This window comes from Cryptomeria japonica, chromosome 9 (assembly GCF_030272615.1).
Source record: "Cryptomeria japonica chromosome 9, Sugi_1.0, whole genome shotgun sequence".
Lineage (NCBI taxonomy): Eukaryota > Viridiplantae > Streptophyta > Pinopsida > Cupressales > Cupressaceae > Cryptomeria > Cryptomeria japonica.
The window spans coordinates 671,647,095-671,662,191 of NC_081413.1; the positions used below are offsets into that span (position 1 = coordinate 671,647,095).

General features: G+C 37.2%; 1 protein-coding gene across 2 annotated transcripts in view; it reads right to left on the minus strand.

The window, feature by feature from the left end:
• The window catches only part of LOC131033838 (acyl-CoA-binding domain-containing protein 6), a 109,962-nt gene that overhangs the window by 75,261 nt on the left and 19,604 nt on the right, over positions 1-15,097 (minus strand). Inside the window, exons 2-7 of one of the 2 annotated variants that reach the window (XM_057965131.2) lie at positions 14,994-15,064; positions 13,320-13,383; positions 13,123-13,188; positions 7,478-7,615; positions 7,251-7,328; positions 6,986-7,084 (exon numbers count right to left, since the gene is read on the minus strand). In XM_057965131.2, the coding sequence (XP_057821114.1) occupies positions 6,986-7,084; positions 7,251-7,328; positions 7,478-7,615; positions 13,123-13,188; positions 13,320-13,383; positions 14,994-15,064 (516 nt within the window). Of the gene's footprint in view, positions 1-6,985; positions 7,085-7,250; positions 7,329-7,477; positions 7,670-13,122; positions 13,189-13,319; positions 13,384-14,993; positions 15,065-15,097 lie in introns of both variants that reach the window. The other variant, XM_057965130.2, reaches the window with a different exon arrangement.

A 15,097-nucleotide genomic window follows, 5' to 3' on the forward strand; every position in this document is an offset into this window, starting at 1 on the left:
AAAACAAGGGAGTAGGTCCTGGTTGAGACATTTGCATGTCTGCAAGCATCCTACGTAGCCAAATTGCCTCACATGTTGCCTTAACAATCCCCGATACTCTACTTCGGTCGAGGAAAGAGCTATTGCCTGTTGCTTCTTGCTAGTCCATGTGACTGCACCTGTACCCAAGCTGAAAACATACCCAGAAGTTGACTTTCTGACATCAACACAACCTGCCCAATCTGAGTCTGTGAAACCAACCAGCCTAGGATCTTTGCTTCTGCTATACAGAATGCCAAAATCAGGAGTGCCCTTCACATATCTAAGCACACGCTTCGCTGCAACCCAATGTTCAACTTTTGGGGCTAACATGAAGCGAGAAAAATAGCTCATAGCATAACTGATGTCAGGTCTAGTGGCGGTGAGATAGATGAGGCTGCCCACTAGTTGTCTGAATGAAGACTCGTCCACTACAGGTGAATCTGATTTGGCTGATAATTTGAGCCCTATCTCCATAGGTGTAGATGCAAGTTTACAATCTTGCATTCGAAACTTATCCAATAGGCTCTTGGCATACTTTGACTGAGAAATGAATACGTGGCTATCAGTCTACCAAACCTCTACACTGAGACAATAATGGAGAAGTCCCAAATCTGTCATATCAAAATACTAACACAAATTTTGTTTGACCTGCATGATCAGATGTGTTGCATTGCAAGTAATGATGAGATCATCAACATAGACTACTAGAAATAGAATATCATCGCTAGTATGTTTGATATACAAATTGGGATCTAAAGGACTCCTCTCAAAGCCTTGATCAATCAAGTACTTATCAATTTTGATGTACCATGCACGAGGAGCCTGTTTGAGGCCATACAGCGCTTTGACTAGTCTACATACCTGATGTTCCTTACCAGCAACCTTGAAACCTGGAGGCTGCGTCATGTAGACTTCTTCTTGCAAATCACCATTGAGAAAAGCACACTTGATGTCCATTTGATGGACTTTCCATCCAAATTGAGCTGAGAGAGCGAGGACAAGCCTAATGGTACTCATCTTGGCTGTGGGAGCAAATGTCTCCTCATAGTCGATGCCCTCCTTCTGTGAAAACCCTTTTGCCACCAACCGAGTCGTGTACTTATCAAGGCTTCCATCAGCTTTATACTTGACTTTAAACACCCATTTGCAGCCAATGGGCTTCTTTCCTGGAGGAATATCGGACAATACCCAAGTGTTGTTTTTCAGAAGACTATGTTGCTCAGCTGCCATAGCCTTTTCCCATTCAGGTACACCTTTAGCCTCTGTATATGTTTGAGGCTCATAAATACTATGAATGTTGGCCATAAGAGCAAAATTAACTATGTGTTGCTTGCTCTTACCTCTAACTAATCTACCCTCAATGAGCTCATCATCATGAAGATCACCAATGGTCTTGGCCCACCACTTAGGCCAAAGAGTAGAAGTACCAACATCTATTGTAGGATGAAGATTACCTGGAATATCTGGAGCAAGCTCCTCTAGATGTGGAACTAGAAGATCCTGAGGAAAGTCAGGGGGTGCAATGTCATGCCTGGGAGACCCCACAACTTCAGAGTCAACTGAATCCCTCCCATCAAGTGGAGCTAAGGGAAGACGAAAACCCATACTTACAGCCTTTGGAGGCTGATCCTCAGTGCGCAAATCGGGAGAGGAAGGCTGAAAGGGCCCTCTTTCTTCATCAAATACGACATCTCGACTGAATATGAGGTGATTAGTGTCTATATCAATCAGCCGATATGCCTTGTGGTTGTCACTGTAGCCGATGAATATCAATTTCTGACTCTTTGGATCCAATTTGGTGCGTTTGGAATCTGGAATCCAAACATAAGTTGTAGAGCCAAACAAATGACTAATTTTGGGCTTCCTGCTAGACCAACCTTCCTTTGGAGTCATCTTCTTAACAGCCTTTGTGGGAGACCAATTCAAAACGTAGACTGCAGTGAAGATCGCTTCCGCCCAAAAGTGTTTTGGAACATTTCTATGCTCCAAAATAGACCGAGCCATCTCAGTGACTGTACGGTTCCTGCGCTCAACAACATCGTTCTGCTATGGGGTGTAAGGTGTGGTAAGTTGATGCTTAATGCCATGTGATGCACAAAAAATGGTGAACTCTATAGAACAAAATTCCCATCCATTGTCGGACCTAAGAGTGACTATCTGACAGCTAGACTCTTTTTCCACCAAGGCCTTAGACGTCTGAAACATGGTGAACACCTGTGATTTCTGCTTAAGAAAATAAACCCACATGCGTCTACTGAAATCATCAACAAATAATAGAAAATACCTGCATCCAGTGACTGATGGAGTGTTCATGGGACCACAGATGTCCGCATGAACGAGCTGCAAGACCTTGGATGCTCTCCAAGCGTCTCCATCTGAAAAAGGAGTCCTATGTTGCTTTCCAGCTTGACACACTCCGCAAACTCCATGATTCTGAGTTGATCCTACGACTAGATCCTCTCGAACCAACTAAGAGAGATAGTGGACATTGAGATGCCCATATCGCTGATGCCAAAGAGTGTTGATGGAAGTACTCCTAGCTGCCATGGCGAGCTCCTGAGAACCAGTAGAATCAACAAGTCTATAAAGACCATGATCCTCAATACCAACAGCAACTGTAGTGCGAGTCTCCCTATCAACAATGTTGCACTTGTGCAACCCGAAGACGACATCCAGCTGTGGTGAATGCTGCATAATTTGACTGACTGACAGTAGATTGAGCTTCATACTAGGTACAAAGTATATATTGAGGAATATTAAATCCCTCCCACTAGATGAAATCTGAACGTTGCCCTTGCCGACTACAGTATACTCTTCGCCTCCACCAAAGATCACTGAATCAATGAAAACCAATCCCGACGATGTGTGAAATGCCGAGAGGCTCCAGAGTCAATGTACCAGGCTAATGATTGAACATCATCAGGGGAGGTTTGGGCCATGAACGCATAGAATGCAGATTCCTTTTGATCAAGATGCGTGGCAGAATTGGCTTTCTGCTTGGACCATCCCTGTTTGGATTGCTGGGATGCTATCAATTTCCGGCAATCTTTCACAAAATGGCCATATATATGACAGTAGGAACACTGTAAGCTCTTCTTTTTGGAAGACTGTTGAGGTTGACCTTGACCTTGTCCTTTCTGTTGGAAGGACAGAGCTTTACCCTTGTACTTATGCGAAGCTGAGGCTGTGAAAGCTTGTTCAGTGGATGAACTAGTGTTGCTTCCATCGATCCTACTGTAGCAACTTGTTGCAGAGATCAGGAAACTTCAAATCAACACTAGTAGAGGAGATATTGAGCGTATCAATGAAATGCTCGTAGGATCTGGGAAGGCTTTTCAACGTGATCACTACCATATCCTCTTCCACCATGGTTCGGCCTATAACTTCCAGCTGATCACGGATGTCCTTGATCTTTGTAAGATGTGCCTAGATTGATGACTTATCATCCATCATCATAGAAAACAACATATTCTTCAAAAAGAAAGCTCGGCTCTTGTCGGACGTTTCATGAAGATCCTTCAAAAGATCCTAGATCTCTTTTGTTGTTTTACCTGAAGGCACCTGTGGGAGTTGATCATCTGTGATGGAGAGTTTGATAAGCATGACAGCCTCTCGATTCTTCACATCATGTTTGTCTTGATCATCACTTGCTGTTGTAGGACGAGATTCCTCGCCCAAAACAAGCTGATCAAGGCAACAATACTCAAAGATGGTAAGCATACGCTGTTTCTAGGTGTTGTAGTTGCGGTTGTTGAACTTCTGACTGTGTTTCAACATGATGTTGGTTAATGATGCCATCACGGAAACCGAGGTAGATCGATGTCAACTGAGTGAAAGCAAGAGACAAAAGAATCTGATTTTTAAAAAAATCAGAATAGAAGCAGCTGCTGAAAAAACTAAAACCCTAAAGGAGAATTCTGGCACAAATTCCAAGGCGTGAATTTTGAGGTTTGGAAGAAACCCAGAAATTAAAATTTTCTGCAAACTTAGAACAACATAAACGGTGCCCAGAAGACAGCAAAATTCCCAACGTCCACGGAATTAGCAGAAATTGCCAACTGTTTTTAAATTCCAAGGCAAATTCCTTGGCACAAAATTTGAGGCACGGAAAACGAGGCACCTAGATAAGATCTCAAAAAACCCATCAAGAATCTGAAAACAAAATACAAATCCGACGGCTCAAAAATCAAGGCACGGAAAACGATGCACACATAAAAATCTGACGACGAACTAGTTGAGGTCTCAAAAAACCCACCAAGAATCTACAACCAGAATAAAATTTCGACTTCAACTGAAGGGTCAAACCCCTAGTCGAAAATTGTAGAAACCCTAGGAAAATTTTCAACCTGCAAAAAAAAAATCCGCCCAAAAAGAGAAAAAGAACCTACTCTTTTTTTTTTTTTGAAAAAAAAACAATATTAAAAAAAATCTCTTCAATAAAAACTTCAAAAAATTTTAATAACAAAAACTTTCGAAATTTTTAATTTCCATGCTCTGATGCCATGAAAAATAAATTGAATGAATGATTCAATAATCGGATAATTACATTGAACGATATACACACGTATATATAGAGGTTAGAAGACGTTCTATAATTAGAACATAACGTTAAAGTAAAAGACAAATGAGTTAAACGCTAAATTAAGCGTGAAAGCTAAATTAAGCTTAAAAGCTAATTACTAAAAAAAAAAAAATGACCATTAACCAAGGAACTAAAAATAGGTGACTAACATAGATTTAAATATTCTAATAAATCTTAGCATACAATTGGACTTTGATCAAGAGAGAGTAAGGAAAACTTTATTCTGTGTTGCACGTGATCACAAAACGCACGTCAACAGAGCCCTTAAAGCCCTTTGACTACATTGCATTAATTGTTGTTCGTCCCTCTGGCTAGCAAGAACATTGCTCTAATACCACTTTTAATGTCCCTTTTCTAAATCGCCTTATATTTTGCCCTAAATTCACAAATCCAAAACGAAACAAAGAGTATAATATAGTTAGTGATATAATTCTCACCCAAGAATAATAAAAGATAATTCTGTTTTTGGAAACCTGCAATCAAGTTAGATAACAATGAAGATAAAATTCATGAGATACATCCATTTCTAGGGTTAAGGAGAAAATATATTCATAATATATAACAAATATAAACTATGTTGTGGGGATTCAACCATAATGGGAGTTGAGATAAGGAGACATGATAAGGTGCCTTAAATATCCCCTACCTTAGGGCCAAGAGTGGAAACTATGTCCCCATGTGGCCTTTTGCCATCTTCATGAGGTGGTGTACCTAGTGAGGCCTGCATAGCCGTTCCCCTTCATCATGACATCCTTCTCACCCTCTTATGATTGAGGGTCCCTTGAGTTCATCTCAACAATTGATCAATGTAGGGTTTGTAGGGAAAACTGCAATAGGGTGCCCTAAAATGACCCTCTACCCTAGGCCCAAGAGTGGAAAATCTGTCCCTCTTGGCCCCATGTAGCCTTTCTGTTATCCAGATGGGGTGGTGTGCCTAGTGAGGGATCCATGGCCGTTCCCCCTCCTTGCGTTCCCTTCCTTACCCTACCTTGACTGGTTATTGCAAGTACAAATTCCTATAATTGTTCAAAATATTATTAAATGCATAGATATGTGAGTTACATTAGTACATAATAATTCCTACATTCATATCTGCATCTAACTGATATAGAGATTTACATTCACATCTACATACAACTGATATAGATACATATACATAAGTTAAATATCTATTTCTGCATACCACAAGAAATAATTATGTCACTACTCAGATCAGATCTGCTGCATAGGAGAATCTCTGCTGTTTATTGATGCCTTGCTCTTGGTGCTGGAATGATCCTTTTTAACCTTCGTTTGATGCTGGAAAGTCATGATCTTTCCTATGGGTTGTAATGGTTGTGAGGAAAATGTCCATTGTTGACTGCTGTCTCTTCATAATCCATTCTTATTTGAACTGTTCCTTGTTAATCTTCATTAACTAATCAATAAATATGAATGTGATCGCTGCACCATAAGGGAGAGGATCGATCCATTAAAACTGATGTTGTTATAGCAAGTCCAACCACATGAGATAGGTGATTTAAAGCATATTGTTTGATTTATGAATTTGGGAAGAAACTTTGTAAGACAATTTCATATTTAGGTTCACTGTTTATTGGATGTCAAATTGGGGGCATGACATTGTGCCCTTTGTCTCACTGTATTAGAACCCTTATGTCATAGTATTGTGGACAGTTTCCTTACCATTCAATGCTAGTAAGATTATCGCTTTGTATTTTGAAATATTTTAGACAAAAATATTGGCACCAAATGATAGGTGGATTTGATAGAAGTCTCAAAGAACATTTCATTTTCAGCTTTTTTAAACAACATGCATTGTGGAATGCAATCTAATCAGCAATATGAACATAAATGAAAAAAATTCCACCATTCATGTGCTATTGAACTGCCTTTAAATTAAGAAAATAGTAGATTTTTCTCCCTTTTTTGCCTTTTTTATGTTTTTTTGGAAATCCAATTTTCCTTCTGATTAAATCCCAAATTTTTAAATAAATATTAATCATTTAGTTTACATATTTTTTCCCCAAAAGGTTTTTGCTGCTATGGTTTATACATTGTATCCATCAACCCATCAAATGCTGTCTGTGGCTGTGTTGGCCAGACATGACAAACTTAATCATCTTCATTAGATTTTCAGTGAATAAATACATTTACCATTCATGTTATTTGCTGGAAATGGCAACACATTGAAAAACAAAAAGCCAAACTATCAAATATTCCATTATCACAATACATTTTCTCATTGCATTACTGCATGTACAATAGTTTGGATTAAGTGAAATGACTTCCAACAAAACAATCATGTACAATCTGCAAAAACTTGAATTAAAAAGTGCTTTCTGGGTGGACAAACCACATCTATTAATTGAGGAAGATGCTAACCAGAGAATGCCCAGCACAAGGAGATAACAGTGCTTGAGAAGAGTCTGATGCCATTTTTGCCTCTATCTTGGACCAAATCAAAGATTTTAGATCAAGGACCTGTATTGATTAAACATGTATTACCACAGACATAAACATTAATTGATTGGAATTTTTTGAGATCAGTTCCCCACAGGTGGGGCCATTGATGATTGAGTTACTTATATATGATGCACTAAACAATGTTACAAAATGGTAAATCATTCCCAACTCATTTCAGGCGTACCTGAATATCATTTAAGTAGCGTCCATTATGATTCCCACCAAAGACATACATTTTATCTTGCAGTACAGCTGCCGCATGCTGTGTCACATTTAATTATGGATACAAAATAAGTAGCAAATGCATGACATTATATATTGTCAAATGACAGAAATCTTGCTACCAAAATTTATTGAGATAATTTACCAGTAAAACATCATATTAATACCAAGAGCCAACCAAGACCACACCTCATAACGTGCTTTTGGTCGCCGCCCAGAGACAGATGGTGCAATCCACTGGTCATAAACACCAATTGCTCCCAAACCTTCCAGCACAACATCCTTATCTTGTGTCTCTAAGATACTTCCATTCTCAATTGCAGTTTCCTTGAGAACAGAAACAGAATTGTCAAGATGTGAATCTGATTCTTGAGGTGGGTTCTGTGACAAACAATTAACATAGCATAAGCAATCTTCCTATTTAAAGATTTAAGAGAAAGACGATCAAATTTTTCTGATTGAGTCCTTTGAAAAAGCAACTACCTTATGGATTAATTACAACTGGAGCTGAAATCAAGCATTTTAAAAAATATACATATATAGTCAATTCATTTATGTGCCCAGTGTATACGGTATAATATCCACTTGAACACACTTTTCAGTCATATGAATTCAACTATGGAGAGTCCACATTGCATTTCAGCATTGTTTTGAATGTCAAAATAGACTCTCTCAATTAAAGTCTCATGAACTGTTACACGATGACCAAGCAAAGAAAAAACTTATTAATATCACTAAGTTATCATGAATCATTCAACTATGCAGAGTACACATTGCATTTCAGCAGTATTTTGAATGTCAAAATAGACGCAATCAATTAAAGTCTCATGAACTGTTACAGGATGACCAAGCAAAGAAAAAACTTATTAATATCACAAGTTATCATGAAATTCAATTACTTTTTAATATGGTATGTAGAAGAATGAATAAGAAGAAAATAGATGCATATTGGTTGGAAGACCACCCCTCCAAGAGAAGGGTAGCCACATAAAGTAGAGTCACCAACGGAATTCACAAATGGAAGGTGAATAGGACAGCCATACAGTACATACAATAATTACCATCTTCCACATCCTATTTGATGGAACGATAGAAATAATATCATGAATCATTCCCCCAAGGCAATATCTTTCTTCTCAACATCATTTCAAGGATGAAATTAGATGATTATAGATCTAAATTTTCATTCTACTAGGGAAACATCTTGCTAAGAGCTGATATTTAGTTTCGTAGTTATAAATAGCCCAGTTCTGCTGAAAAGTAGGAATATTGCCACCCAACAAATATCTCACTTTTTCTTTCACCTGGAACAAATGACAGTCAATATGAGTCAGAGGTAAAAGGCAAAGTCATTAAATGCAGCAAACTCTAAGAAAGTGGACAGGCGGTGGAAAAACATCAACTTACAAAACTACAAGCTATAATTGTTCCAGAACACAATGAAGGAATCGCCCTCCATAAGATTGTCTTCTAAATTTTTATCATCAAAAACAATATAAGGTTTATATTGCTAGCCTTTCATTTTAATTTTATGCATTTATTGGTGTTCCACATACACAGCTGAAAAGACATTTGCAAATAAGTAGTTGACTGCTATGACTGAGTGCAATTGTGAGTATATATGAAATTAAGAGTATTATTAACTAGTTTAGATATCTAAAATACATCTATCAAAAAAAATGCTGAGAGAAAATGATCTCGAGTTATCTTATTTATTTAAGAGTTATTTTATTTTAGGTAAAAGTTATTTAAGATTTATTTTATTTCATTTACATTGTTTATTGAAAAGTTATTTTTATTTTACTTTAGAACTATTTAAGCATTATTTTATTTTGTGTACTTTAAACTTTATGTGAAGTGCTATTTTTATTTACATAAGAGTTATTTTATAGTTTGAGTTTATTTTTAACATATGTTGGTTTTGTTTTAGAATTTTGCTATGTACACAGTCATGACATGACATTCAGTTGATGCCACTCTAGAATGCCTCTCACCATAATAAGGGACTTGTAGGAAGGGTTTGATCTTCTCCCATGATAAAAAGAGCCTATTGTGTTGTGTCATGTCATCCCTCATCTTTTTATGGTTCTTGCAAGATCATGGAATTGCACACTTGGAGGGACAAATGGAACTCAATGAATAATTAATAGATAGGCATGCCTAGAGCTTGAGATGTGCACCATAGTAAAATAAGGAAAACTTCCAAAATTTTGTAACAATATCAAGGCCACCTAAAAGCATCAATGCACCTATACAAAGCATCCAAAAGAAGATAGCTAGGAATTCAAGCGCATGTCAATACAAATAATCTCATCAATATTAAAAGTATTGGCACACAATCTAATCCAGAAGCTCTAAAAGAATTATAATATGGATTGTGGAAATCTGATAGCATTAATCTCATCAAGATTAAAATAATTCCATCTCATGTATAGGCCCACACCAAGAAGCTAACATGTGCCAATATAAAGGACCACATCTAAGATTAAAAAAATTGTCTAGTGGATAGGCATGCATGTGGCTAAAGCCACGCACCTATATGTTGTGACATATTCACACATCGCCCCATTGCAAATGGAGACCCCCACTTTTTGCATTCTGGGGTTAGCCCTTTTGGTTTTGTTGTTAGGCGTTTTAGTGTCTTAGCCTTTGCATTGAAGGGATTGAGTCAGGTGGATCTCCTCAAGAGGTCGGGTCAATTGAGTGATTAGGGGTTATTTAGATCATTCCTAGGGTGTTTTTTGTGTACTATCTGGTTGCACTTCAAGTTGCTAAATCAAACCTTGGTTGAATGCATAATGTCATCCTACGTCCCATCCCTTACATCAAGGACAGAGCGAATTCGCCTTAAGGAGTCTGGAATGTCATCCTGATCCTCAAATGTCCTGAAATTTGGCACTGTCTGGAATGTCATCCTGATCCTGAAATTTGACTAAGTCTGGAAAATTGAAGAATCCTCCAAAAACTAGGTTTTACATTATAACTCCTGGAGGTCCGAAACCACTCTCAAACATCCTGACAATATATATGGAATATGACTTAAAGTATTTCTTCTTTCTTATACTTAAATGTTATAATCCATATATGAATCCTGACGGAGAGACTAACATGTCAAATTTCACTCCTGACCCTTCCAAGGGGTCCAGAGCAAATTTCCTTATACCTCCCTTCTTGGTCCTAATTTGCCTCATAAACCTTATCCCTATGGCGTGGTTGAGAGAGTATTGAGGTGTGAAACAAAGTGAAGTGATGAAAAGTGAAGGATTTGAGCATAATTGCAAATTTCGCTCATGACCCTTCCAAAGGGTCCAGAGCGAAATCCTCCTAATAGCTTATTTCTTCACTAGGGACATTGTATGGTGGTCATGCATGGCAAAGAAAAGGATCAAGGATCAAGTCTAAAGAAAAGATAAGTGAAAAAAGATGAGAATTGAGCCTAATTGAGCAAATTCGCTCCTGACCCTTCTAAAGGGTCCAGAGCGAATTTCTTCATAAAGCACTATACCTTGCTCCAACCTACGAACTAACTCATTCCCAAGCATTTTTTGAAGGCAAAAGACTTGTTTTTGATGATTAAAGGATGAGAAATGGAGTTTTGTGAAGGAAAATCAAGCAAAATATAAATTTCACTCCTGACCCTTCCAAAGGGTCTAGAGCGAAATTCCGTTTAAGCTCCTGACCCTTCCAAAGGGTCCAAAGCAAATTTTTTTCCAAGCTCCTAACCCTTCCAAAGGGTCCAGAGCGAACTCCTTAGGAGAACTCCTTATTTCATCTAATGCACCCAAAAAGAAATCCTTCTTTTAGGCCAAATTGAGGGCGAATTCACTTGATGATGATAGAGGAAGATTTGAATAGAAGAAGAACGGTGTCAAAATGCAAATTTCGCTCCTGACCCTTCCCAAAGGGTCCAGAGTGAAATTTCCTAAAAATTATATTTTGCTCCTTGTTGAGATCAAGATCTTGATTCTTAAGGCATTGTTGGGAGAGAATTGTTAAGTCTTGCTTTGAGAAGTGATTTGGAGCAAACGAAATGATAGAATTGAGGCTAAATCACAAATTTTGCTCCTGACCCTTCCAAAGGGTCCAGAGCGAATTTTCTGGAAACCTCTTTTGCTCCCAATTTTGTGTCAAGCCTAGCGTTGATTGAGGTGGATTGAACTTAGAAGCGTCCTTAGGCATGCATTTGAGTGAGTTGTGGTCACAAAATGTGAAGAATTTAACCAAAAATGCCAATTTCGAACATGACCCTTCCAAAGGGTCCATAGCGAATTTCATTATAGGTCCTGTCCTTGGCCAAGGTCCAAAGCGAAATCCTTCTTTTAGGCCTTTTTGGGGGTCAAATCAATGATGTCTTCAGGAGAGAGGGATTGAAAGGTCAAGTCTAAGACAAGGCTAAGTGAAAAGGAGTATGAATTGAGCTTAGAGGATCAAATTCGCTCCTGACCCTTCCAAAGGGTCCAAAGCGAATTCTTTCAAAATCTACATCTCACCTCCAGTTTGGGTGGAATCCTTGGTTCAAGAACCTTGCATAAGGAAGAATGACCTCATCCAAGCCTCAAGGACCTATAATCATGGTTTGAGCCTGTAGTTTGAATAAAAACGATACACGTAGGTGGAAGTTCTGAAAAGCTGTTGGACCTGGCACTTAATCCAAAAAGAAGTCCATGTGTGCAATACAGCCATCAAGGGACAGCCATCAAGGGGTATGCTTCAAGAATTTTTCTGCATACAATAAATACATTTATACATGCATTTGACCAATCCAAAGTGCTAATATGCTATGGTTTAGATCATCACCATATCCACAAATAGAAGAAGCAGAATATTAAATTCCTTTAATTCAAGAGTCGATGATACAGAATCCATCTTCCACAAAGGATGGGATGCTAGTTAGATCATGTCTATTAAATTATTAATTCAATATCTATGTTTCATGTCAAACGAAGTGTACAAATAAAGGAGAGAGAATTGATCCTAATGAGAGAATTCAGAATACACAAGGATTATTTCAGTTTGAGTATAAAACACATGTTTTGCTCATACATGTAAATGTTTGTTCAATTTACAATTCAATATGCAAGATGTATTCTAATTTTATTCTTTATATCTATGTATTTTATCTTAATATAATTCTGACTATCTTCTTTGTTTGGCAGGTAAGAGGAGTATTTATCGATTTCAATATCCTCTTTCTCAAATGCCAAATGATACATATATATGAGAGGGGAGGATCAAGCAGTGCCTTGACCGGTCATGTCTTATGGACATGACCAATCAAGACACTACTTGATCGCACCCTTTGGTATATAATATCAACCGGTGTTAAACTTATTTGTCAGCCCAATATTAATTGGAGTTCACGTAACATATAACATATTTACCAACCCGATATTAATCGGGGCTCATGTAACATATTAACATATTAACCGATATGCCAATCGGTATTAATGATGGCATTTGGCATTGCAAATTAACCGAAGTGAATCGGTGTCTATGTTAACCGACACCGATCACTAACTAAGGGTTATATTCATTAACCGGTGCATACTATGCCACCCGATAGCAATATAATAATCTCTTGTTGAGAACACATCCGATATAGATCGGGATAGATGGTTAATTAGATAACTATCATTGATTACCAATATGACATGATATGATTATCGATATTGATATACATGAGGAATAATCATCGAATAAAATAGCTTGCAGTTTTTCTTAATGGTTTAACCGATAGGATAAATGATTGAATGAGAGACTTCATTTATCTCTCATTCAATCATTTATCTTACCATAGCTACCATGCATTAACAATACAACCATATGAAACTTACTTCTATTTCCACCATTGGCTCGGGTTTGGGATCGGGCACCTTTGAATACCATGCAGGGTCTTCTTCCTGAAACAAACAAAACAGTCAAATAGTTCTTATAACTGCTGGTATTTGTCGATTACAAGCATTGCAGATAAATAATTTAATAAAACGCTCATTACTAATAGCAAGTTGAAGTATTGGATACTAATAACCACCTCCAATATTTTAACAAAAAGCCTCATCGCTTCTGTGGAAGCCATATTCCGAAGCCCATTCCAGCTGTAGAAAGAACCCAATATAGTAATTAGAACTTCTTATCAAACAGTGGAATTAAGTGAAAATGACCAAGATTTCATGAATGTTAGCTTGGCCATGCTAAAGAGAAGATAATCATATCTGTGACCTTTTCAGGAATATCAAGTCCCCTCAAATCAAAAAATAAATGCATGAATGATAAATGTGGATGCATAGTACTGAAATAAGAGATGAAGATAAAGTCCTTTGGCATATGAATAATTCTCCTCTCAGATATTTGAATACAATCTATCGGATATTTACAAGAAAAAATGAAGTCTCCTGTTATACCCAAACTAAACTTTGTCATGCCTGTTCATTGATACTAATGAGTCATTCCAAATGTCTTCCCTGGATTTCTGTGAGGACAGCATCGAGAGTTTTGTTGGTAAACAGAAAATACTTTGAAGTCAAAAACCAAAGCTAAATGTGAAAACCAAGAGCATACGAAAAATAGCTCATTCTCATTATCATACCTTTTGGTTACAGGCATCACTATAGTACTATTTAAGACTTTATAATTTTTGTCCTGCAATAATCAGCCTAGGGACAAGTAGATTCTTAACATGACAAAAGGGAGATATTTGAATAAAGAAAAATTAAAGTCAGTGCTCCACTGTTAGATATTTACAAATGCTCCGTAGTCAAATATTTGTCATAAAAACAAGAAAAAGAGAAGCATCCTGCTTTACCCAAACTAAAAACTGTGCCATGCTCATTTCACTTTGATATTAATGAAAGTCATTGCCGAGATCTTTCTTGGATTTCTGTGAGGATAGCATTGAGAGCTTTTTTGGTGGACAGAAAATACTTGGAAGTCAAAAACCAAACCTAAATGTGAAAAACTGAAACACAACTATGCTCAATAAACCTCATTCTTATTATCATACCTTTCAGTTACAAGTATCACTATATTATTCAATAAGACTTTAGTTTTTCTCACGCAATAGTCAACCAAGACACAACTGGATTATTTACATGACAAAAGGGTGTGACTCAGGTAGGAGAGGAGGTTATCTACATAAAAGAACTATTAGTTGATTCAGGTTGCTTGTAAAAACGTTAAGGTTTTCTTAGGTCACAGACTCACAGCCAAGTCACATGTCAATTTGGTATAAAAGTTCTCCTTCAGAAGCCTGCAAAGCTATTTCTTTCCATTTAACTTTTTATCATTCAAAACTTTTAATCTTGATTCCAACCTTGTGAAAAGTTTGCAAGTAAACCAAATCTTTGCAGATGAAACTTATTAACCAAAGCCATATCAATAAATCATTTTAATATATTTATCTCACAAAAGCAAATTCAAAATAAGCAATTTCTTTCCGTTTAACTTATTTATTGTTCAAAACTTTTACTCTTGATTCCAGCCTCGTGAAAAGTTTGGTAATTAACCAGATCTTTCCAGATGAAACTTATCAACCAAAGCCATATCATTTTAATATATTTATCTCACAAGGGCAAATTCATAAGCATTGCATCTCCATAACTAGGATGCAATGTGTTCATAACTTGACAATAACTTGACAATGTTCAGAGTACTGCAATTTGCAAGTTTACTAAAATTTCAAATAAAATTAAGCAAGAAAAGTATTCACCTTGTCCATTTGCTATGCTCAATTGGGTTCCAGCTACGAGGTTTAGAGATATTACAAGGTCCCACAGTTGCCTGGAAACAAGAGTGAATCTGTTACAAAAACGA